The sequence below is a fragment of the Neopelma chrysocephalum genome, unplaced genomic scaffold (genome assembly GCF_003984885.1).
Source record: "Neopelma chrysocephalum unplaced genomic scaffold, ASM398488v2 Primary Assembly neopelma1_89, whole genome shotgun sequence".
Lineage (NCBI taxonomy): Eukaryota > Metazoa > Chordata > Aves > Passeriformes > Pipridae > Neopelma > Neopelma chrysocephalum.
The window spans coordinates 3,400,745-3,422,676 of NW_020897751.1; the positions used below are offsets into that span (position 1 = coordinate 3,400,745).

Sequence of the window (21,932 nt, forward strand, 5' to 3'; positions counted from 1 at the left end):
TCCTGGCTGCTTTCATCCAGGAGGAACTTTTGTATTTAAACATACTTAGTACTTTGAACATGAGTTTCCCCCAAGCCACTGAGAGCACCTTTCAGGCTGTGTTTTCAGCAGCCTGATCTTGGCAGAGAGCTGCTGCCTGCAACCTGCGCTCAATGGAAAGCTGGAATGCCCAGAGGCATCCTTGTTAAAAATGAGCTCCCTCTTCGTGTCCAGAGGGCAAATCCTTATCTGGAGGAGCATGAATTTGTGTTTTCCAGGAGACTGATCCTGGGGATGGTTTGGCAGGTGTACAGCTGCTGCAGCAGGAGAAGTGATGTTGTTGTCCTGTGTTGGCGTCCTGGCTGCTTGGATGTGCGGCTGTCCCTGGAGAACAGGATGACTCCTGTGGGAAACGGGCTCTCCTGGGGCTGAAAACAGTAGCCATTGTCACTTGGGAGTGCTGGAGGCAATCCTGGTGTCTCCCTGTGGCTTTAGGGAGAGGTGTAAAACAGATCTACTCATCATTTTTTGGGGATGTTGAAGGCTCTGTGGGATGGACCTTGTGTGTGGTTACAGTGTGGAGATCATGATTTAAAAGGTGCTGATGGAACATGAGACTGCCTTTTTTAGGGAAGAAGGGGAATTCACAAATGTGGTTTGTTAATGGCTGCAGGGATGCTTTGGATAAGAAGAATTGTAACCCTGCATTTCCTCCTACTGCCTCTTTTTGCTGCATTTCTGATGGAAATGCCAGTGCAGAGGCCAAAATGCCAGAGGTGGCTTTACCTAAATCCCTGTTGGGATGTTACTGCCACTTTCACCCTCAGAGCAGGGAGCACCCCAGAAAGAGGAGAGCTCCCTTTTGCAGTGGGGGGGTCTCGGGGGAAGGCGTGGGGTGATGGGACAGCCGTGTTTTGCTGCCAGACTTCTCAGTTCCTGGCAGAGGTGTGGCAGCATCCCCAGGCACGCCCTTGGAGTGGGCCTGGCATCTTTGCGAAGGCAATTCTCATTCAGCAAACTGTTTTGGAAATAGTCAGTCATCAGGCACTTATAGATCTTTCAAGCCCCTTTGTCTCTCTAATAATCCCACCTCTTGGGAGGTATTGATTCTCCGCTGTTGGCTGCCTCTTGGTATTCCACAGTCTGGTCTAGTCTGTGTAAATCGCTGCGCTGTCATTTTCACGCAGCAATTACTTGCTCTTGATTTCTTACATCCCAAGTCCTTTGCCGGAGATCTAAGCTCTGTATTGACAAACCACCCTGGAAGAAAGAGAGGGGGTGTCAGGGTTTGGGAAGAAGGCTTACACAACAGAAACTTTAGGGAGAGTTTCCCTGGGGTGTGATAATCTCAAAGGTGCTCACCCTGTGTTGGGTTGGTTTTTTTTTTGATCATCCAACACATGAGGGATGCTGTGGCTTCCCTACCTCTGACTTTATGCCTTGCTTTTTGCTCATGCCAAAAACGTAGGAAATCCTTCACCTGGCTGCTGGGCAAAGGATTCAGCCTGGAGAGTTGAGGGCAGCTGTTTTCCAGGTCATCCTCAATCTTCTGCTGGGGAATGAGCCCCTCCCAGTACCTGAAGAGTGGGAGAAGGGCTTTTGACAAGGGCCTGGAATGACAGGACAAGGGGGAATGGCTTCCCACTACCAGAGGGCAGGGTTAAACAGGATATTGGGAAGAAATTCTTTGCTGTGAGGGGGGGAGGCCCTGGCACAGGTTGCCCAGAGAAGCTGTGGATGCCTCATCCCTGGAAGTGTCCAAGGCCAGGTTGGACAGGGCTATGAGCAACCTGATCTAGTGGAAGGTGTCCCTGTCCATGGCAGGGGGATGGAACTAGATGTTCTGTAGGGTCCCTTCCAACCCAAATGATTCCATGATTCCTCTCACTCTCCAGAAGGTCATCCTTTGATTTGGGCTTACGGTTCACCCATCTAGGAAGGGGGGAGATGTGAGAAATGGTTTTAGTCCCATTTTAGGTGATTTTTTTTTTCTTTCTGGGTGGACAAAAGCAGAAGGGAAAGATGATTTGCAGCAGTGGGGTTTCCTTCAGGAGACAGGAGCCACAGCCCCCCAGAAGTGGCAGTGGCTGTATTTAACCTGGCACAACGTCGCACCTCCAAACCTGAAGGCATTTTGTTATTAAAGCAGCATGGCTGGGCGGTGAGGGCTCTCACTTGAACAGAATCCCCATCCTAGCAGAGAATAAATTAAAAAGCCAACTGGCCGCGGCTGCCTAAGGAGCGCCGGGACCAGAGATAGGGCCAGAAGTCAGATAACAAACAGTGTCCAAAATTGCAGCGCCTGGTGCATGGCGTGAAATTAAAACCTTCTCTGCCTCCTCCTGCATGTGTAACAAAACAGCTCCTGCCACAGTCTGCCGGCACCAGGAGTGAAGAGGAGAATAATTAAATACGTGGAGGTTTTTGCATCTTCCAAGAGAAGGGATGAGGCTTTTCTGCAGTGGACCTCAGTGCTTTGATCCTGTAGCCAGGCTGAAGTTGGAAGTGCCTGTGGGCTGCCTTGCTACCCAGAGTGGCAGGAATCTGCCCTTTCCCCCTGTTTTGTCGACTTTTCCTCTGAGTTTGCTCCCTCCACCTTCCCTGCAGGGCTCGGCAACAACCCTGGAGTGTGCCAGTGTCATACTGACTATCCTCTCCCAGACCTTGCTGGCTTTCCAGCCCTCGGGAAGGACATTTCTCTGGAGTTACCACCCAGGAGTGATGAAGAGGGCAGCGCTTTTTAATCAAAGTTACATTAGGTGAAGCTGATATTATTCACTCTGCTTTATTGCAGCTATTTTTACACGGGGGTTAGAAGTTAATACTACCCAGCAAGCCTGGTTTTGCTGAATTCTGGCAAGCGCCAAAATCCATCAGGACATCCAGGCAGGGAAGGAAAGAGCCCAAGCAAAAAATAAACTCGCGAGCTGGACTAAAAAAACAGTCAAAACCCCAAACCTCTTATAAAAACCAGACCCTGATAATTGAGGAGCTGGTCTGGAAGGGCAAAACCCAGCCAGGACCATCAGCTGCAATCAGCAGAAGGATGAGGGGCTGCAATCAGCGCGGGAAGGGGAGCGGGAGCTGTAGCAGGAGGGCTCGGGGGGACGCAGGGTTGTTTGTTCCCTGCCCTGGTAAATGAGCCTGACTCTTTCCCAACCCTCACCCTCAGCTGCTGGTGATGTGACAAGGCTTGGTCTGACTCTGCCGGAGGGATGTCGGCGCTCGGGAAATGGCTGGGACCGAATGCGGTGTCTGAAAGGGAATGGTTTCAGCAAGGAGGGCTTTGCAGGGTTGTGTGGGTTTGGGTTTGTGTGGTTTGGTTTTTTTTTTTTTCCCCCTCAGGTAATGCCAAAAGTTAAAGTTAGTTCCTTGGATCTGGTGAGGGTGTTGGCAGAGCTGGGATCTCCTCTGCTGGTTGCAGAAAGACATGATGAACTGGCAGAGGGAAGGAGGGAGTTGTCTCCCTGTGTTTCTAGGAAAGGGCCAAAATGCAGCTTCTTTCCTTCTCCCGTTTTCTCTCTTTTTCTCCTTTTCCACCATTTTTCTGTTCTTTAAAACAGAGATCCCTTGCTGGAATGTGCTGTCCGTGCTGGTGCTTTCTAAGCCTTTTAGTGGTGTGTTATCCCTGCAGGAGGTGCTGTGGTGAGGCTGTAGGACCCCATTCCCTTGGTTCTTGTGATGTTACCAGGGGCACTCAGAGATTGGGGCCCCGTTAAAACAAAAAATCAACGCACCGAGTGCTTTTATAATAAAACACCGGGTATTTTTTAAAACCACTTAAAGTATTTTTAAAATCTCCTTGACACAATTGGTGTCACCGATTGATTGCTTTGACCCCTCTGCTGATGTGTCTTCACAGTGTGCTCAGTTCTTTGGGCTGGATTGTAAAGTCTGATTCCTTTGGCAACACCAAGAGAAATTAAAGAGAAAAATTGTTTGCCTCAACATAGAGTTTATGAGGCCTCGGGCAGATACATGGAATTGCAGAAAAAAACAGGTTTTGGGGGGTTTTTCTACCATTTCTCCCAAAATCAAGCTTAGGGGGGAGTTTGAAGGGAAGCTCAGTTTTTAGGAGAAGATTCCTGGTGTTTCTGGGTGCCTTGGCATTGCTCTTGGGGATGAGAGGTTTAGGGAATAAGAGAGAAAAGGAAAAAGTTGTTATTTTTAACGTGATGATGCGCCTAAGCCATGTCCAACATGATTTCTTTTGTGGGTCTACTCGATAAGCTGTGCTTCTGAAAACTGTCATTAGAAACAGAGTGTTTGTGCTGTGATTTAGTCGATGAGGTGACTAACCCTGACCCTGTCCCTCGCGGATGTTCTCACCGTGCCCTCTGCACCTCACGCTGTCTCATCAGCTTGAAAGGTCACCCCACCTCCTGCTCAGGTTGTTGCTCAGGGATTTAGGAGCAAAACCAGCTGATTTCATGGCTCAAAGCTGGTTGTGACAGCAGGAGCAGGTATTTAAAGCTGTGGTGTCTCCAAGGTATCAGCTTGTCGCCAGCGCCTGCTCTCTTTGGAACCACCTCTTCCAAAGCAGCTCCTGCAGCCTTTGTGCTGATGTGCCTCATTCACAGCTTCAGGGCAGCTGAAGGAGAGTTTGGCACTTCTGGGGTGCAGAGCACTCACCTCAGCTTTGGGGCTTTTTGCCTTTGCTTTCCTGGGGTTTTCCAAGAGTGAAGGGGATGGAGAGGGAATCTTTGGTGGGCTTGGAGACTTGAGCTTGCCTAAGACTGACAGACAGCGGGTTCCTGCCAGACATTGGCAATGGGGTGATGACAAGGAGGTGAGTGAAGGTGTGAAACAGTAGGAGAGGGGAAACTGATTTATTTGTAATTATTGTGAGTTTTGTTTAAATTTGTAACCTATAAGCCAGAGTTGCTAAAGAAACAGAGTTGGGAAAATAATCTGTTTTCTTAGCAATGAATGAGGGCAAAGCCAAAGGAAGAGGGAACTGAAGTGATCCATGTGAAAAGAATAGACTTAACCCCATTCCTCCTGCAAGGTTTGAGGGGATTAAGCTGGGTTTGTGCCTGTTTCCCCCTGGGCAGATGCTGCCCTGAGCTGAAGGCTCTTTTGGCCTGGGGTGACTGAAGAGAATTCCAAAACACTGCTCCTTTAATTCACCCTGACATGCCAGTCAATGCAGACGGTGAGCTGAGTCCTCTGGGAAAAGCCTTTTCAACCTTTTCATTAGGAATCCTGCTGGACAGGGAAGCAGCGCAACATCCCAGCTGATGCTCCAAGATCCCACCCTAAATTAGAGGAAAGCAAAACCAAACCAAAACAACCCCAAAGGTGAATGATTCCAAGAGTTTTAATGCTGCAAACGAGCCCTGTGTGTTTTAATTGCAGCTTGGGAGGGCATGTTTCTGACCAGGATAGAAGAGCACTGACCATGTGCCTACACAGCTGCATCCCATGGTTTGCATCCCTTCCTCTTGCTCCAGGAGCTCAGCTGCATCGCTCCTGCACACGGGATGCTCCTGTCACAGAGCCTTGCAAGGAAATGAGCTGGAGGAGTGCGAAGCAAGGAAGGCAGTACCTTAGAAAAATCCTTTTCCAAGCAGCCTTTTCCCCATCACGTGCATGGAAAACCTCAGCCTCGCTGAGGGCAGTGCTGGGAGCAGATCTGTCCAGCCTTTCCTCAGGGGTAGGATCTAAATCTTTTAATCTGGTGCCAAATGTGACACCCTTGGTAAAGTTATGAGGTGTGTGATGCTTTATAACTTCCCGTGCTGTAGCCAGAGGTGAGGATTATGTGCCTCTCTCCCTGTCCTCAAGAGGCTGATGACTTTATTGGCCCTTTTTTTGCTAATATTACCTTTCCACTTCACAAATAACTGCTGTGTGGGTCTGTGTGGTTATGGTTGGCACAGTCACAGTAAATTTTGAATGTAAGTCCTCAATCTGTGTTTAGTTATGAAGGATCCTCTTTCCTTCTTCCAGAGATGGACATCAGTGACTGCCCCAACAGAAGGTGCTGCTTCGCTTTCCAAACCTTTCTGTGCTCCCACTTGTGCCTTTTCTTCTTCTTTTGAGGCAGTTGAATCCTTATGCTCCATGCTCAGGCACCCTCTCTGGGGACCAAGAGCTTATTTACAGTGTACCTTGGAGCTCTTGCACAAATTTTCCTGCCAGGGCTGCAGGCCGAGGTCTCTGCTCTTCCCAGGTGGAAAAAAACACTCTCTTAAGAAGGCGTGAAAAAAACAACTGTCCTGTGCAGGGTAAGATCATAGAATCCCAGAATGGTTTGGGTTGGAAGGGACCTTAAAGCTCATCTCGTTCCACCCCCTACCATGGGCAAGGACACCTTCCACTAGCCCAGGTTGCTCCAAGCCCCATCCAACCTGGCCTTGGACACTTCCAGGGATGGGGCAGCCACAGCTTCTCTGGGCAACCTGTGCCAGGGCCTCACCACCCTCTGAGCAACATCTAACTTAAATCTCTCCTCTTTTAGTTTAAAGATGAGTATCATCTGCTTGTAGCAGAGGGCAGGTGCTGTCCTCAGGGTGCCTCACCCTCTCTGTGGGCAGGTGGCATTGATGGCAACAATGAGGCAAAGCTGCTCTGCACATGGGTTCAGTGTGTAGCAGGGAGATTTTGGGTCAAAAGAGGTAAAGGTGGGGTGTTGTGTGTTGATAAGCCCATCTTTCATAGTGTGCCTGACAGCAGAGAGGAGTTTGGAGCGTGGGGCACATGCCATTCCTTATGTTGTCACACTGGGATGCAGCATGAACTGGGAGACTCGATGCTTTTCTTCCCATATCCTCCTCCTTGGCATTGCAAGCTTCCCTGTCTTTTTTGTAAGTCTAATTCACTTGGTCTTGCTCCTTCCTGGCTGTTCCTGCAGTTCGAAGGCGAGTCAGTCTTCACAGACCGTATTTTAAAATGCTGCTCCCTGCACATTCCATTGTCCCAGGCGTGTAACTGCCCCCTCTCCCTGTGGTGGTGGGAGACAGGGAGTTGGGGTGCCAGCTCTCGTGGGAGAGGGGTACCCATACTCCAGCAGAGCCATGTCACGACACGTCTCGACAGAAGAGCTTCATGCTGGAATTTGCTGTTTCAGCACCGAGCAAAGCCTGACGAGACCCGAGCTGAACCGGTATCGATCCCTCCTCTGGTAATGAAGCCATGCCTGGGAAGACAGGGAAGTGTTTTTTATGTCAGCACAGCTGTACGCATTTGCTTTTGCTTGTGTTGAGGGCGATACCTGCTCTCAGGCTCCTGCAGGAGCTTCTTTTTGATGGATCTTTGGGACCTTCAAATCCCAGAGTTCCAAGGGAGTTGTGGGCTTGTTTCCCTTCTTTTCTGAGGACGCTTTACTCGCTCCTCCTGTGGTCATAAGCGAGGCACTGTGCTGGGAAAGGGGCTTTTTAGCTTCTCTATCAGAACAGGAGATAAATAAGCAGTAAAATAAATAAGGTGGTAAAGCAGGCAGGTTTCTTATCTGCCTGGCTAGAATGGGAGGGCAAGAGATGGATCACGTGTGCTAGATCTGAGGGTTTTCTGAAGATTCAAGAGAAGGACATGGCAAGTAGTGCTGGGATAAGAGAAGGAGATAGGCGGTGAGGTGATGTGAAAGCAAGTCCCAATTCTCCTTGGTCACCTTGGTGGTCCTTCAGAGTGACTCAGGAGAGCTTGAGAGCCAGGGAAGAGCAGATACAGGGCTGGCATGGAGAGGAATGTGTGACTAGATAAGCATCCACAGATTTTGTGTATATATTTGGAGTATGTTGTGTAAATGAAGACAATACCTAATGATTCGTGGCTATTATTTGAAGTGTCCCACTGTTACAGATTTATTTGTCATTTCTTGTAGTAACACCGATGATAATGAGTTCATTTGTATTAATGCGGGTGTCGTGGACTTCCGTTGATATTCCGCATTAATTAATGTACCATTAAAAGAAAGTGGCACCCAATTAATATCAAGTAGGAGCGATACTGCCGGTGTCCTGTCATTAGGGTTTCATTTGTAATGCACTGTATGAATGCTCTGCCTTAATGGAAGTCATTTGCCATCCAGAGCATCACCTGATGGGCTGCCATGGGGTGCCAGAAAGTGGAAGTTAGTGGCAACTGCAAAACAAAACAGGATGTTAAAAAAACAGGATCTGTCCGGTTATGGCATCACCCCCAAGCAGGAATTGGAAAAGGGATTTCTCCTCTCACCCCACAGTGAATGCTGGCTGGTAGCAGTAAATCACTCTGGTGATTTGACTTTGCTACTCTGATTTTGATATTGAGGGGAGGGGGTAGTGGAAAATCCCACTGGATTCCGCAATTTGCTTCCCTAAGCAAAAGCTGCCTTTGCCAGTGCAGGAGTCCAGACCTTGGCTGTGGCCACCTGGACCCACCTGATCCATGCTCACCATCTCCAGCAGCAGGACAGCCAAAGGGGTACCGAGCCATCTGCCGTGGGTGCCCTTGCAAAGGGGGAAATGGCTCCAAACGCCCTCTTCCAGCAGGAAAATCACACCAGCAGGAGTGATACGGTGCTGCTGAAGCCAGGAGCTCTGACTGACAGGTTTTCACATTCTTGGCGCTTGTGTCTGACTTTCAAACGTCTCATTAGACCATCTTGGGCTCCCATCTGCTGTCTCCAAAACTGGGACTGACCTAATAGCAGCCGAGGAGGGAAGCATGGACTGCCTCCCAGACCTTGCTCCAGCCCTGCCTGCTCCTTGGAGGCTGGACATGGGGAATGGGAGAGAAATGTGGATTTTCTGATGAAATTTGGCTGTGGGCACTGAGTTAGTGAAGTGGTGATTGTGTCACCACCCTTCTGCCCCCTCCCAGGGCAGTGGGAAATGATTGGCTTTTGCTAGGTGGAACTAGATGATCTTTGAGGTCTCTTCCTACCCAACCCGAATCATTTTAGGATTCCCCTCCTGGGCTTGCCCCTCAGGATCTGTGCTGCAGAAGCAACTGGTGGAGAGGTGGCAGAGCCATGTGCACCCAGGTTTTGGGGATGCCACATCATCCATCAGTCATCCAAGCTCCATGTTGGCAAGGGCGGGGTTATCTTCAGTGGGAAATGGGACAGCTCTGGGCTGGAAAAACAAAGGAGCTTTATCCCATGGGATGCCAGAGCATCTTTTCCTGTGTGTGTGGCTGCTGCACTGTTGTCCTCCCAGCATGGCACATTCCCACGTGGGCCCGTTGGTTGTGATGTCCCTTTCTTCAGCGCCGTACGTTGGGTCGGGCCGTGTCTGTCGGGAATAAGTGCTCTCGGCTCTGAGTGTGGTTATCCAGCAGCTAATTCCTCTCCAGATCCTACAGTGCATCTATTCCAGCTGTGTTTATAGTGTTTTCAAAAGCCCCTCAATTGAATTATAGCTCTGCGGTGGCCATTTGCCAGTGTCACCCGATAATGAGGGAGGTCACTTAATAGAGATAGCAACAGGAGATACATATTAATGAGAGCTCATTGAAAGGTGGGCTGAATTTCAACCAAAAAAGAAATTTTAAAAAGGGAAATTATCAGGTTTTAGAATCAAACTTTAAAATTGGAAATTGCTTGGCTTGGAGGCGCGGTAATGCAATTAATAAATGTAATTAAAAGTGCAATTAAGAACACAGGAATTGGAAGTCTGTGCACATCCATGTGAGCGTTTAGAGCTGGCATGCAAGCGAGGGACCCAGTCTGGCAGTTGGGATGGCTCCTGAGATGGAGCACAGGGATAGAAACCAAAACATGGGGCTGGTTTGAACTGTCGGCAGGGCCTGGATGAGGGGCTGGCACTTGCTCTGACTCTGCTCCTGCAGCTGTTTCTTGCAGCGAGACCTAGGCAGGGAGAGGTGACTTAAATCTGTCCCAGGCAGCCCGGGGATGAGGAGAGCACTGGGAATCCATGTCAGCTCTGTTCTGCAGCACCTCTGAGATCAGGAGGCACTGAGCCCTTCCTTTCCGCCTGTGATGAGACAGGATCGGCGGGAGAGCCTTTGCCTGGAGCAGAGGGATGTCTGAGCCGGCTTTAGCGGAGCGCAGCGCTCCTTTCACGCACCCCACTGCGCGGTGGAGAGGCAGGGAGAGGGAAAAGAGCCACCAGGAACAGCAGCAGGGAATTATTTAAGAGTAATAGGTTGACCAGAGCTATAACAGGAGCACGAAGCAGCGAAGCGTCTCCTGATGGGGGAGCGGTCAGCTCCCACCTTGATGCAGGGGGGGGGAATCAGGACCCGAAATAGGGCTGGCAGGGCTGTTTTAGTGCTGATGCTGAGATCAGAGCTGCCTGCTGCTCCAGCCCTCGTGCCTGTCGCGGTGCCCCCCAGTCCGTCTGCGTCGCCTCATCTCCCCGACCTTCAGACAGCTGTTGGGCCAGATTGCCTGCCGTTTTTCCACATTATTTGCATGGGTACAGCACACACGCATCGGCATCCTAATCATCTCCACCAGCTTCTGCTGGGTGACTTTGCCCTGGGAGGTCACATGGAGGTCCTCTGCCTGACCAGCCACTGGAGAGGGGGTGAGCAGGCATGGAGGGACTAGCCCCAGATGAACCAAAATAAACATTTCTAGTGCCCAGCCAGAGCTTGTAAGGACATCGTCATGGTTTAACCCCAGCCAGCGGCTAAGAGCTGCACAGCTGCTCGCTCTGTGTGTTGGAAAAGTGGATGCATTTAAGGGAGTATCTGAAAAACTAACTCCCAGATCTCCTCTGCTTCATCTCCCACCTTTATTCTACGTGGCTCTGACGCTGCTGTAAAAAAGTCAGCGTTGCGTGTTCCCCCTCTCAGCCCTTTGCCCACAGGGCGCCTGGTGTCAGGCCAGCTGGACGAGACTGATGGATAAAGGCACATCCGAAGTGTTGGTGGCCTGTGAAATGGTTTTGCTGTGGTGGAAAACTCTCAAAAGCACTATGCAAATCTGCTCCCTCAGCAGGGCGAGCAACTGCCTAGCAGCCAGAGGGGTTTATATGCTGTGGGAGCAGGTGCTGTGGGCCTGGGGAAATGGTGTGGATGCTGGGCTTTCTGCAAGCAGCCTTTCTCTTTTAGCCCTGTATGAAGGAAGAGCTCGTTCACATGAACCATTTAGGTTGGAAAGGACCTCTAAGATCATTGACTCCATCCATTAACTCAGCACTAAGCTGGGTCCCCAAGTGCTACATCCTCATATCTTTTAAATCCCTCCTGGGATGGTGACTCCACCATTTCCCTGGGCAGCCGTTCCAGTGCTGAACAACGCTTTCCATGAAGAAATGTTTCCTGTTCTTCAATCTGAACCTCCCCTGGCACAGCTTGAGGGGAACATTTGGTGGCAGACGAAGAGGAGATTGTGATCTGACTTTTTTCAGGTGCCCTGCCCAGCTCCCCTCATTTTCAGCTGTGGCCATGTAACCTGCCTGGTGGGGCACATCAAAAACTCATGGAATGGTTTGGGTTGGAAGGAACCTTAAAGAGCCACAAGTCCTACCCAGGAGAAACCTCCTCCAGCATGGGCGTCCCTCTCCACAGGCTGCAGGTCTCCAGCAGGACCCTGCTCCATCCTGGGCCTCCCACGGGGTCACAGCCACCTTCTCCGGCATGGGCTCCTCCATGGGCTGCAGGGGGGTCTGCACCCCAATGGTCCTTCATGGGCTGCAGGGCCTCAGCTCTGGCACCTGGAACTCCTCCTCCCCCTCCTTCTTCACTGACCTTGGTGTCTACCTTGTTGTTCCCATGTTCTCACTCCGCACCTCCCTGGCAGGAGTTCTTCCTGCGCCACAACCTTCTTTTCTTAAATATGTTATCACGGAGGCCTTACTGTCACTCCTGACTGGCTTGGCCTTGGCCAGTGGCAGGCAGTCCATCCTGGAGCTGGCTGGCACTGGCTCCACGGAACAGGGGAAGCTTCTGGCAGCAGCCACCCCTGTAGCCCCCTCCGCTACCAAAACCCAGCCACAAAACCCCACTACATTAATGCATTTTATAGCAGGATTCATAAGATATTAAAGACTACAGGTATGGCCAGAGCGAGATGTAAATATTTTTAAAAGTCCCTTTTCTGTAACTTGTTCTTCAGCCTCAACTGCCCTTTTACAGAGAATATTGCATAAGGGTTTGGCGTCCCAGCTCTCAGGGTTAACACAGGGCATGTCTGTGTCTGGTCACTTGTGCTGAGGGTCACACAGGAGGTGACAGCCCAGGGGAGGTGTTGTTGTGATGTGCAGTGCTTGGGCCATACCCATGATGGCTTTGGGATGGAAACACAACTTCTTGGGAGGATGTCCAGAGGATGAATGTGTGGGAAGTTCCACCTGAATGTGAGGAAGAACTTCTTTCCTATGTGGTGACTGAGCAGTTGGACTGATGGCCCAGAGTGGGTGTGGAGTCTCCCTTACTGGGGATGTTCCAGAACTGTCTGGACATAATCGTGTGCTGTGTGCTCTGGACTGGCCCTGCTTGAGCTGGACCAGATGACCCACTGTGGTCCCTTCCAGCCTGACCCATTCTGTGATCCTGATGCTTTGTGGTCACTCAAAGACATGTATTGCTGCCTCACCTCTGCACCGGTAAGAGAGAGGTAAGGTCTTGGTCTCTCCGTTGCCTCCTCCTTGTGCAGCAACATCCTTCTGTGTTTGAACAGGGATTTTAGAGTTGTTTGTTCCTGAAGCAGAGCAGTCTCCTTATGATTAGAGGTTTGGGCTCTTGTGTGTTGCTGCTTTTGGTTTGGACCCCTCGCAAGCTTCTTCCAGAAGTTTTTTTTTAATAAGAGTTTGAACCTTTCTTATTCGTTTATTGCAAAATAAGGGAGGCATAAATGGCCTTGCTACCCAGCACCCCAGAGCCCTTTAACTCCTGCAGCTGCTCAGGGGAGATTTGGGTGCTGGAGCTGCTCCTGCTGAGCCGTAGGATGAAGGATGTGATGCTGGAGATGGGTCAGGAGTAGGTCCCACTCCTGCTTGCCCTCCTCCTCCTCCACGGTGGCATCTGTCTGCATGTTTATTTTTATCTCACATCTGCTGGTGTTGTAACAAAGATTTAATGATATGACACAGTTTTTCACCAGTTCTTTTTTCCGTGGTGAATGGAGCTTCCTAGCAGGCTGCTGGAGGGAGCTGAAAGCTTTAAAAAGTGACAAAATTTGGAGACTCGTGTGGAAAACTCACCTGCTTCCCACAAGCACCTGTAGGCTGTTGTCTGCCTGGACAAAAAAAGATAGAATTTGCTATTTTTGCCTCTTGGTGAGATAAGCATAACTACAATTAGTCTTTGTTAATGAAGAAAAGCCCTGAGGAATATGCAGAAGACTCCTATAAGCGGCCCAAATGCTGAAAATGCAGAAATAGGGTCCAGTGCAGGGCTTTCCAATGGCATCTCCCTGGGCTGTGTCCTCTGCCTGGTATTTACAGTCAAACACAAGCCCCAGGCAATTCTGTTTATCCAGATGTTTTGCTTCATTGTTTAGATGATGGGCCGCATCTTTTGAGAAATAAAGGCTTTGGCTTCCTGCTGAGGAATATCTTGAGTCTGTTTGACCCAAAAATGGCAAGAGGATTTTAAAGGCATATCTTTCTTACGCTTCTTAAGGCAGACGGTCTGAAATTCCCCCGAGTCCTGACTGTGCCTGCCTGGGCATGAGCATTGAGAATGAGACCTCTTTCCCTGGAGGACTGTTGGTATGGGATGTCTGCATCCCACAGCTGGTTTTGCTGGTTTGAGAGGATTTTATTTTTTTCTTTTTTGCCTGAATTTGAGCTGGGGAAGAAAAGATGTATTTACACAGAGCACTCCTTAGTAATAGCTCTGCATCCTTTCACCTGTGTGCTGTTATGAATAAGGACGTGTGTTTAGTAGTGAAATATCCCTGCTGACCTGTGTGTTTTGGGCAGTCTCAGTGATTTCCCTCTCTGTATCTATGCTATGTGGCTTCATGCTCCTTTAACACTCCTCCTATTGCCTGGAAGCCCTCCTGCACCCCTCCTAAATTCACCAACACTGTGCTTTGCTCATGCACCCACCCTCGTGCTTGTGTGTGTGCACTGCCCCCAGCAAGGTCCTACCCTGGGGTCCCTCCCAGCCCCTCAGATGCTTTGGTGTAGAAGCCTGTGACTGATTCCCAGGCCCAGCCAGATCTTTGTCTAGAGCTGACACCGTGATTGTTTGGCTCGGGCTGTCTCCTGGCCAGTGAAGGAACCTGGTCAGCAAAGCTGTAAAATAAGGATGAAGCCACGGTAATCACCAAGTCAGAGCTCAGACAGTGTCTGCAGGGCCAGAGCTGACAGCACCAAAGCCAGTGACCTCCGTGTCCCTCCAGGCAGCTTCTCCTTTGGAAGGACAAGGAGATGAACTCCCTTCAAAGCCTGCTTTGGGGCTATTGTACAGAATACAATGCAGGGGAAATCAAGCTCTCCTCTTTCACAGCCAGCCGAGCAGACCCCTAATCACGGGTGACCAGAGCGGATTTGCATATTAAAAGGAGTGGCTAGGGGCACTTAAAAAGAAGAGGAAACATATTCATCAAGGCCAGCTTTATCCATATGAATATTATTATTCCCAGGGACAATATGCCCCAGACCCCCCATCATCTACTCTTGTGCTGCCTCTCCCTATTAATGGTTAATTTCTAATGCTCCATGTCAGGACACTGATACCTTCAGTGGCTCTGGGAAGGAATCTGAGAAGCAGGAATCTGGAGCATGCAGGAGTGCAGTGGTGGAAGCAGTGCCCTGGCAGCCGCAAGAGGAAGCCTCTCATGAAGGACTTCTCCATCCCAACACACCCGCCCTGAGCTGACAAAATCCTGGTTCCCAAGCAGTTCAAATGCACAAGGCAGGATTAAGTTGCCGTGCATGTGGCACAAAGTCAAGGGTTTACATGGCAGCAGGGCAGATCTTGGTTCAGCATGCCAGAAAATGAGCAGCTGTAAGGAAAATGGTAGCAAAATTCTGGGACAAATGGGCTGGGGAGGATGTGGTGTCTCCATCACTAGAAGAGTCTAAGGATGGGAATGATTTAGGTGTAGCACGGAGACAGGTTTCTTTTTTGAGGTCCTTTCTAGCTCTATCTTTTTATGCTTTTGTGACTGCTGATCACCAAAAAACTTGAAGGTGCTTTAAAAAATAATCCTAAGGCCGTGCCCTGCGAGGCTTTGTATAGCAGCTTGATTTAGAGGAGGGAAAAAGAGAAAGGAAATGAAAAACCTAGGATGGAGCTGCAACCTGTCATACCTCGGCAGAAGAGACACTGATGAAAGGGAAGCAGAGTTTTGCTGGAGCCCGAGGTGAGCTCAGGTGTCAGAGCATCCCTGCAGTGCTGCATGGCTGGATCCAAGGGCAGGAAGCATGAGGGATGTGCGTGGGATGAGTGTCCGGAGCCTGGATTCATCAGTGTGGGTTGCAGAATGTGCCCTGGGTTCCCTGCTCTGTCTGACCAACCTCGTACAAAATCCTGCTACCTGCCTTTGGGGCGGGGAAATTCAGAGGCTTTGGTTCTTTGCTGGTGCCATGCCCCACTATTAAACTGGTTAAATAAGATATCCCAGCGTGGAGCCCTGGTGACGAGGACACCCTTTGATTCACTGCAAGCTTCGTGGTTCCCAAGAAACCTGAAAATGGCTCCGTTTTGTTACTCAGCTTTGGCCAAGGTTTTTCTGGGAAGCAGTGCCTCGTCCTCTAAGCTCTGCCTCTCCTCAAGCCTCCTCTCCATCTTCTCGGCACTTCGTGATACTTCTCTCTAAGCTGAGGACGAATAATTTAGTATGAAAGAAGTTAACAATAAAACACAGAGACTTGGGGAGAGGTTTGCAGAAATAATCCGTATTATCCCAACTGGCCATAACCAGCCGCTGCCAGGTCTCGCTTCTGTGACCTTTGCTGTCTTCCCTTTTGAGGTTTAGCTCCTTGTCACCCCTGTGTCACAAGCAGAGGGACATGCCCAAGGTGTCATGATCCATCTGTACCTGCAGCCCGGGGCCCCAGCAGAGCCTTTTCGCTTGTCTGTGCTTTTGCCTTTGGAGAGAGACAAGAATATGCATTTTAAGATTTGCATAGGAACATGCAGCTGTTCCACCAAAAATGGATAATTGTTCTCCCCGCTGTGAAGTTAAACAATAAGAAGTGCCAAACTGCACTTGCCATTGCTGATTTTGTGCACTCAGCTGCATATTTTATGCATGTAGATTAGTTCCAGATTTATGACGATGTAACTGTTCATGCCTGTGTTAATCGGGCCAGGTTGTAGTTGCTGTGGAAACTACAACTTTGACTTTTACGTTAAGTTCTGTGGTGCATTTAATGCCTTTTTTTTATTATTATTTTTGAAGTCTTCCTATATTTAATGCCTTGTGGCGAAAATCCTGAGGGAATCAGCGTCAAAAATAAAAATGCCTTTGGGCAGAAAACAAGTTTCAGCAAAGAGAGCAATTTTTCTGGAAAGTTGGGATGTCTGGGAAAATACAGGTTTGTGATAGAGTGCCATCTTGACCATAGCTGTATAACTGTTATTATAAGTGTGTAACAACTATTATAGCTCCTGCAATACTGTCATAAAGAATGCAGCTGTATAACTTCTAAATGTCCTGAAAATACAGGACTGAAGTTGTCGGGTCTCTAGGAATTCCCTCTGGCGGGTAGAGGAAATTGCTGATGTGTGTTTGATGGGGAAATGGGCAGGTGCACAGTATTACTGATACTTATTGTGTCTTTCCAGAACACCCCGGTGGGCACTCCAATTTTCATCGTGAACGCCACGGATCCGGACCAGGGGGCCGGGGGCAGTGTGCTGTACTCCTTCCAGCCCCCTTCCAACTTCTTTGCCATCGACAGCGGCCGTGGCATCGTGTCAGTGATCCGGGAGCTGGACTATGAGGTGACTCAGGCCTACCAGCTCCAGGTGAACGCCACGGTGAGTCCCCCTCTGGCTGCTGCAGGGCTGGAGGTGGTGTCTGCGGGGGCCGCAACGGGGAAGGAGCTGTTGCTTGTTTATTTTATTGCCCTATTCTGGCATCTTCTTGGCCACATCCAGTGTTTTCTACTTAGCAAGGTATTGTAGCAACGCAGTGCCTGGGTAGTTTCAAATCTCTGTGGAGCACAGCTACACCTCTCCAGCAGCATCTCAGACGTGTCAGGGGCTTCTGCATGAAGGGGAGCAGCTCCCTTGGTGATGAAACCCAGTACAGGCCATACAGACCATTCATAGAATCACAGAATGGTTTGGGTTGAAAAGGACATTAAAGCCCATCTCATTCGATGCCCCTGCCATGGGCAGGGACACCTTCCACTAGACCAGGTTGCCCAGAGCCGCATCCAACCTGGCCCTGAACACTATCAGAGATGGGGCAGCCACAGCTTGTCTGGGCAACCTGTACCAGGGCCTCAGCACCCTCACAGGGAAGGATTTCTTTGGTATATTGTATCCTCTGGGCTCATTCCTTGTACATCATGGTTTATTACAGGTAGATTTACCTGTATGAAGTTCAGACATCATGAATTAAAGTTTTGGTGGACAGAGGAGAAAGCAAGGTCCTAATTGTAGTCAATACCATCATACTGGGAGGGGACCCTTGGGAGAGGCATCCACCATGGTAAATTCATGGCCCATTTGAATGGGAAACTTCTTCCCTGATGTTAAATCTAGTGAGAGCTTGAGAATGTGGAGCAGCACACAAGCAGGTGATCTGGGTGGTGGTTTCTTCCCATCTCAGAATCAACAGAGGAAGGTGAGATTCAGCTCTAGAATACATCTGACCAACTCTGCACTCAGGAGAGGGGGGGAAACCCTCTGTGACCCCTGCAGGCAGCTGTCTAGAACTCTTGAAGCATGTGATTTAATCAAGATCATTGTCTTGATGCAGAACCACAAATGTCAGGAGGACACGGGAAGGCTGTCCAGGGCTGCTTTGCTCTTCACGGTGTCGAGACAGGGCACTCACAGACTGCAGGGCCACAGGCAAACACCACAACCTTTCAGCCCAAGCCCTGCATGTTCCAGGCTGTGGAATCTCCCCCAGAAGCTTATTCTTTTTCTGAAATATACCTTATGTTATTTTTAATATTCCAGTGGTGAGCGGGCCTCTCTTTGTTTCCTTATCGGTGTCTGTTGCTGGCACGCTTTCCTGGGATGTGCTGTTGAACTGTCTGGCAGGTCAGAAAATGTGGGACCAAACATCATCCGTGATGGAAAAGGGACTTTCTTCCATGAGTCTGGTTTCCTCAAGGATGCAAGGATGTCACCTTGGTCCATCCAGCTCCATCTAGCCCCATATCCCAGCGAAGATAAAATGGGGGCATATCTGGTACTTCATAGAATCACAGAATGGTTTGGGTTGGAAGGGATCTTAAAGCTCAGTTCGTTCCACCCCCCTACCATGGGCAGGGACATCTTCCACTAGACCAGGTTGCTCCAAGCCCTGTCCAGCCAGGCTTTGAACACTCCCAGGTGTGGGGTAGCCAGAACTTCCCTGGCAACCTGTTACTTGCGCTATGTGCTCGTGGCATAAAGTGATTTCCAGCTCAGGGAAAAAAGACTTAAATATTAAGTCTCTGAACTTGGCTGGATGGCAGCTGTGGGAATGTCTCCTTGGCTTGGTCAGTTGCAGTAATCCCTAGAAGAGAAGTGATGAGAAACTCCGGGGCAAATCTATGCCAGGGGAGAAGGATGAGAGTCGCACAAGCATAGCAGGAGCTGGAAGAGTAAATGCAGTCTCTTGCCTGCCTGATGAAGAGTTTGCATGGTCCGGAGTGGGAACTGGACTGATGGTGAATTCAGGGTGGCTGCAAGGAGAGCCGGAGAGCTCAGGTGCAAGGCAGGAGTCATTTCACACCAGAGAGGGAGGCAGCAAGGGCAGACAGAGGCAGGAGAGACAGTCAGTGAGGAAACTGGAAGTGTGCTCGCTTCTTCGGTGATCTGTGATGCCTTAAGCAAAATTTAAGAGGTGAAGGGGAGGGGAAAGAAAATTATCTGAAGAAACAAAGGACTTCAACCTGATAACACTAACAGCAGAGTGGAGTCTGAAGTAAGCCTCCATCCGGGCCCTGAACACCGAGGCCCGCGGGTTAAGAGGATAATGTACAAGCTGTGTTGTTGAATACGGTTTAAATTAACATTAATCTTCTGGCAATCAGCCTTTGCTGCTGCCCAGAGCCGCTTTGCAGGAGTGTGTGGTAACCTCTAATGGTTGCTTTCCAGCACAGTGCTTGATTGGGGGTAAGGAGAGATTGATTTCCTTCCCTTCATGTGCTGTCCCTTTGTTCCTGCGCTTTTAGCAAAGGGCTGTGGGCACTGGGGGCACTTTTGAGCACTCATGGGATGAGACTTCAGCAAGAAAAGCACAGGCAGCAGGGCACTGCCAGGAGAAGCTGGTGACAGTGCCTACTGCTGTGGCATTGGCTGCGGGGAAAGGGTCTTGTTTTGGGAGAGTGCTTGAGGCTCCATCCTGATGGGATGTGATGGGGTGAACGGGAGATGATCATAGAATCATGGAATGGTTTGGGTTGGAAGGGATATTTGAAGGTCATTTAGTCCAACTCCCTGCCATGGGCAGGGACACCTTCCACTAGACCAGGTTGCCCAGAGCCCCATCCAACCTGGCCCTGAACACTTCCAGGGATGGGGCAGCCACAGCTTCTCTGGGCAACCTATGCCAGGGCCTCCCCACCCTCACAGGAAGAATTCCTTCCCAGTATCCCATCTAACCCTGCCCTCAGTCATTGGGAAGCCATTTGCCCTTCTCCTGTCCCTCCAGGCCCTTGTCCAAAGTCCCTCTCCAGCTCTCTTGGAGCCCCTTTAGGCACTGGAAGGGGCCTCAAGGTGTCCCTGGATCTTTCCCTTCTCCAGGTGAACACCCCCAGCTCTCGCAGCCTGGCTCCACAGCAGAGGGGCTCCAGCCCTCAGAGCATCTTTATGGCTTCCACTTGACTCCCTTGTGGTGCTGAGTGGCCCCAGAGCTGGATGCAGTGCTCCAGGGTACTGATGGTCCTGCTCGGACCATTTCAACGCTCAGTAGCCACCAGTGGTCCTTCTGAGATCTCTGCATGCCTGTGACCTGCTTGGCAGAGCAGGGAGGATGGTCACCTCGATCCTGCCAGTCCCCAAGCGAGGTAGGAAGGGAGAGGTTTGCAGCAACCCAGGAGAAAGGATGTTGTTACTGTGGGGATGAATCCTGCAACTCAGGGTTTCCACTCTGCCTTCTGTGTGAGAGCCCGGGCATCCTACGAACCCAGGAGCAGCACTGGGTGTACGTACCCTCTGCCAGAGCTTGGAGCAGCAAATACAGAACAGAATAAAGCTGCTACTGCAAGGCAGCCCATGGGGTTTGGAAGAGCAATGGGAACACGAGGGAGCTGGTGGACTTGGGTCATGTTCCAGCTAATGGAGCCCAAGCTGTGCTGAGGCATCAGCACTGGTGGTGGGTATGAGACACTCTGCGATGATGTGCTGGTGTGAGACACTGCTGGCAGCCACCCTTGGGTCTCACCTCGCAGAGGTACCCTGGGCTGTGTCTGTGTTAGGAGGGGATTTATGTTTTGAAGTATATTTTGAACATTGTTGCTGCGTTTTCACTGAAAATGTGATGAAAACTAAATTGGTGTTTGCTTTATTTTAAAGGGCTGATGCTGGAATGAAATGCATATTGTGTTTCAGCTTAGAGGGAGGTGCAGTGGACAATAATTCCAGCAGGTAGCTTGAAAAAAGAGATGATTACCTCCACTATTCAGAGATTCTGGCCCAACTACAGCTGCAGGAGACTTAATGCTGCTGAATAATTCTATGTTTCTGATAGAAATCCTTTCTCTCTCCTCCCCACCCCTCATTTTTTCAAGGACCAAGATAAAAACAAGCCGCTGTCTACTCTGGCCAACCTGGCCATCACCATCACTGATGTGCAGGACATGGACCCCATCTTCATCAACCTGCCCTACAGCACCAACATCTACGAGAACTCACCTCCGGTAAGGGCTGTGCTTTGCTCTGACGGGCAGGACCGCGGGGTTTCTTTCTGAAGCAACGTGTTTCCAGCCAGCTCCAAAACATTTTGCCTTTTTTTTAAAAAAAAGGGAGCCTAAGCCAGGGGGTTTAGGAAGGCTGAACCCCAAGTAAAATATTTTCCTGAGCTTTTTTTCTTAAATTTTACAAAGGCTGTTCTTAGCAGCCAGTCACCCTGTTCCCTCCCCACAGTCTATCTGCATGCCATTTCCAATAGAGAACTTGAAGGAAAATTTAAACGCTCCTGAAATGAGGCAGTTTTGAAAATGCCAGAATCATCAGCCATTTCAGCACTTTGAGTCTTTTCCCCCAGGTTTTGCCAAATTGATCCAATCATTTTAGTTCTTCCGAAACTCGGTTTGTCAGCAAACTCGCTGTTTGTGGAAAAACGTCTCCCAGTCTCTAAATACAGCAGGGATGGGGGTTTCCCCCCCCCACTCCAGCAGACATCAGGGCCTTGGGAGCTGTTTGCTCTGCTCCCAGCAAGGGTGCCCAGGGCCTTCAGTCCAAGCACCAGCCCTCCCCAGTAGCATCCACCTTCCGAAGGCACAGCTGTGCATCCCATCACTTTGCCTATAGGGAAATATTTTTGTGTGTGGATGGGAAAACCTTCTGTCTTAAACAGTGGCGTGGTGTGTGCCCATACCATGTGTGCATCCCATAACAGCTCTGGGATCCCAAATGCCTGATGGCTCAGTTCACACAGTGGAAGAGGGAATTCCTTTTTATTCACTTTGAGCCAAGCCCTGACATGGAGAGTGCTGGATCAACAGGGCTGAGTCCTGCTGTCCCAAATCCGGTGGTCAGACAGCACGTTACCCATCTACTGGCCCAGAGATGGCCAAAAATGGCTTATTCATGAATTGCTTGCACAAAGTGGAAGTTTTGTTGAGATTAGGGTGTATTTTTGGTGTGGGCAGAGTGAGTTGCAGGGAAATAAAAAACCCCACAATTTAGATCAGCCTTAACTAGGAGGGAAAAAAGCCTTAGATGGAATGAAAGAAATGGAAGATCCACGAGTATTAAAAATTGTAGACCAC

General features: G+C 49.9%; 1 protein-coding gene across 1 annotated transcript in view; it reads left to right on the forward strand.

The window, feature by feature from the left end:
• CDH23 (cadherin related 23) overlaps positions 1-21,932 on the forward strand; it is a 193,692-nt gene that overhangs the window by 68,003 nt on the left and 103,757 nt on the right. Inside the window, exons 7-8 of the mRNA XM_027693012.1 lie at positions 16,618-16,812; positions 20,730-20,858. Of these exons, the coding sequence (XP_027548813.1) occupies positions 16,618-16,812; positions 20,730-20,858 (324 nt within the window). The remainder of the gene's footprint in view (positions 1-16,617; positions 16,813-20,729; positions 20,859-21,932) is intronic.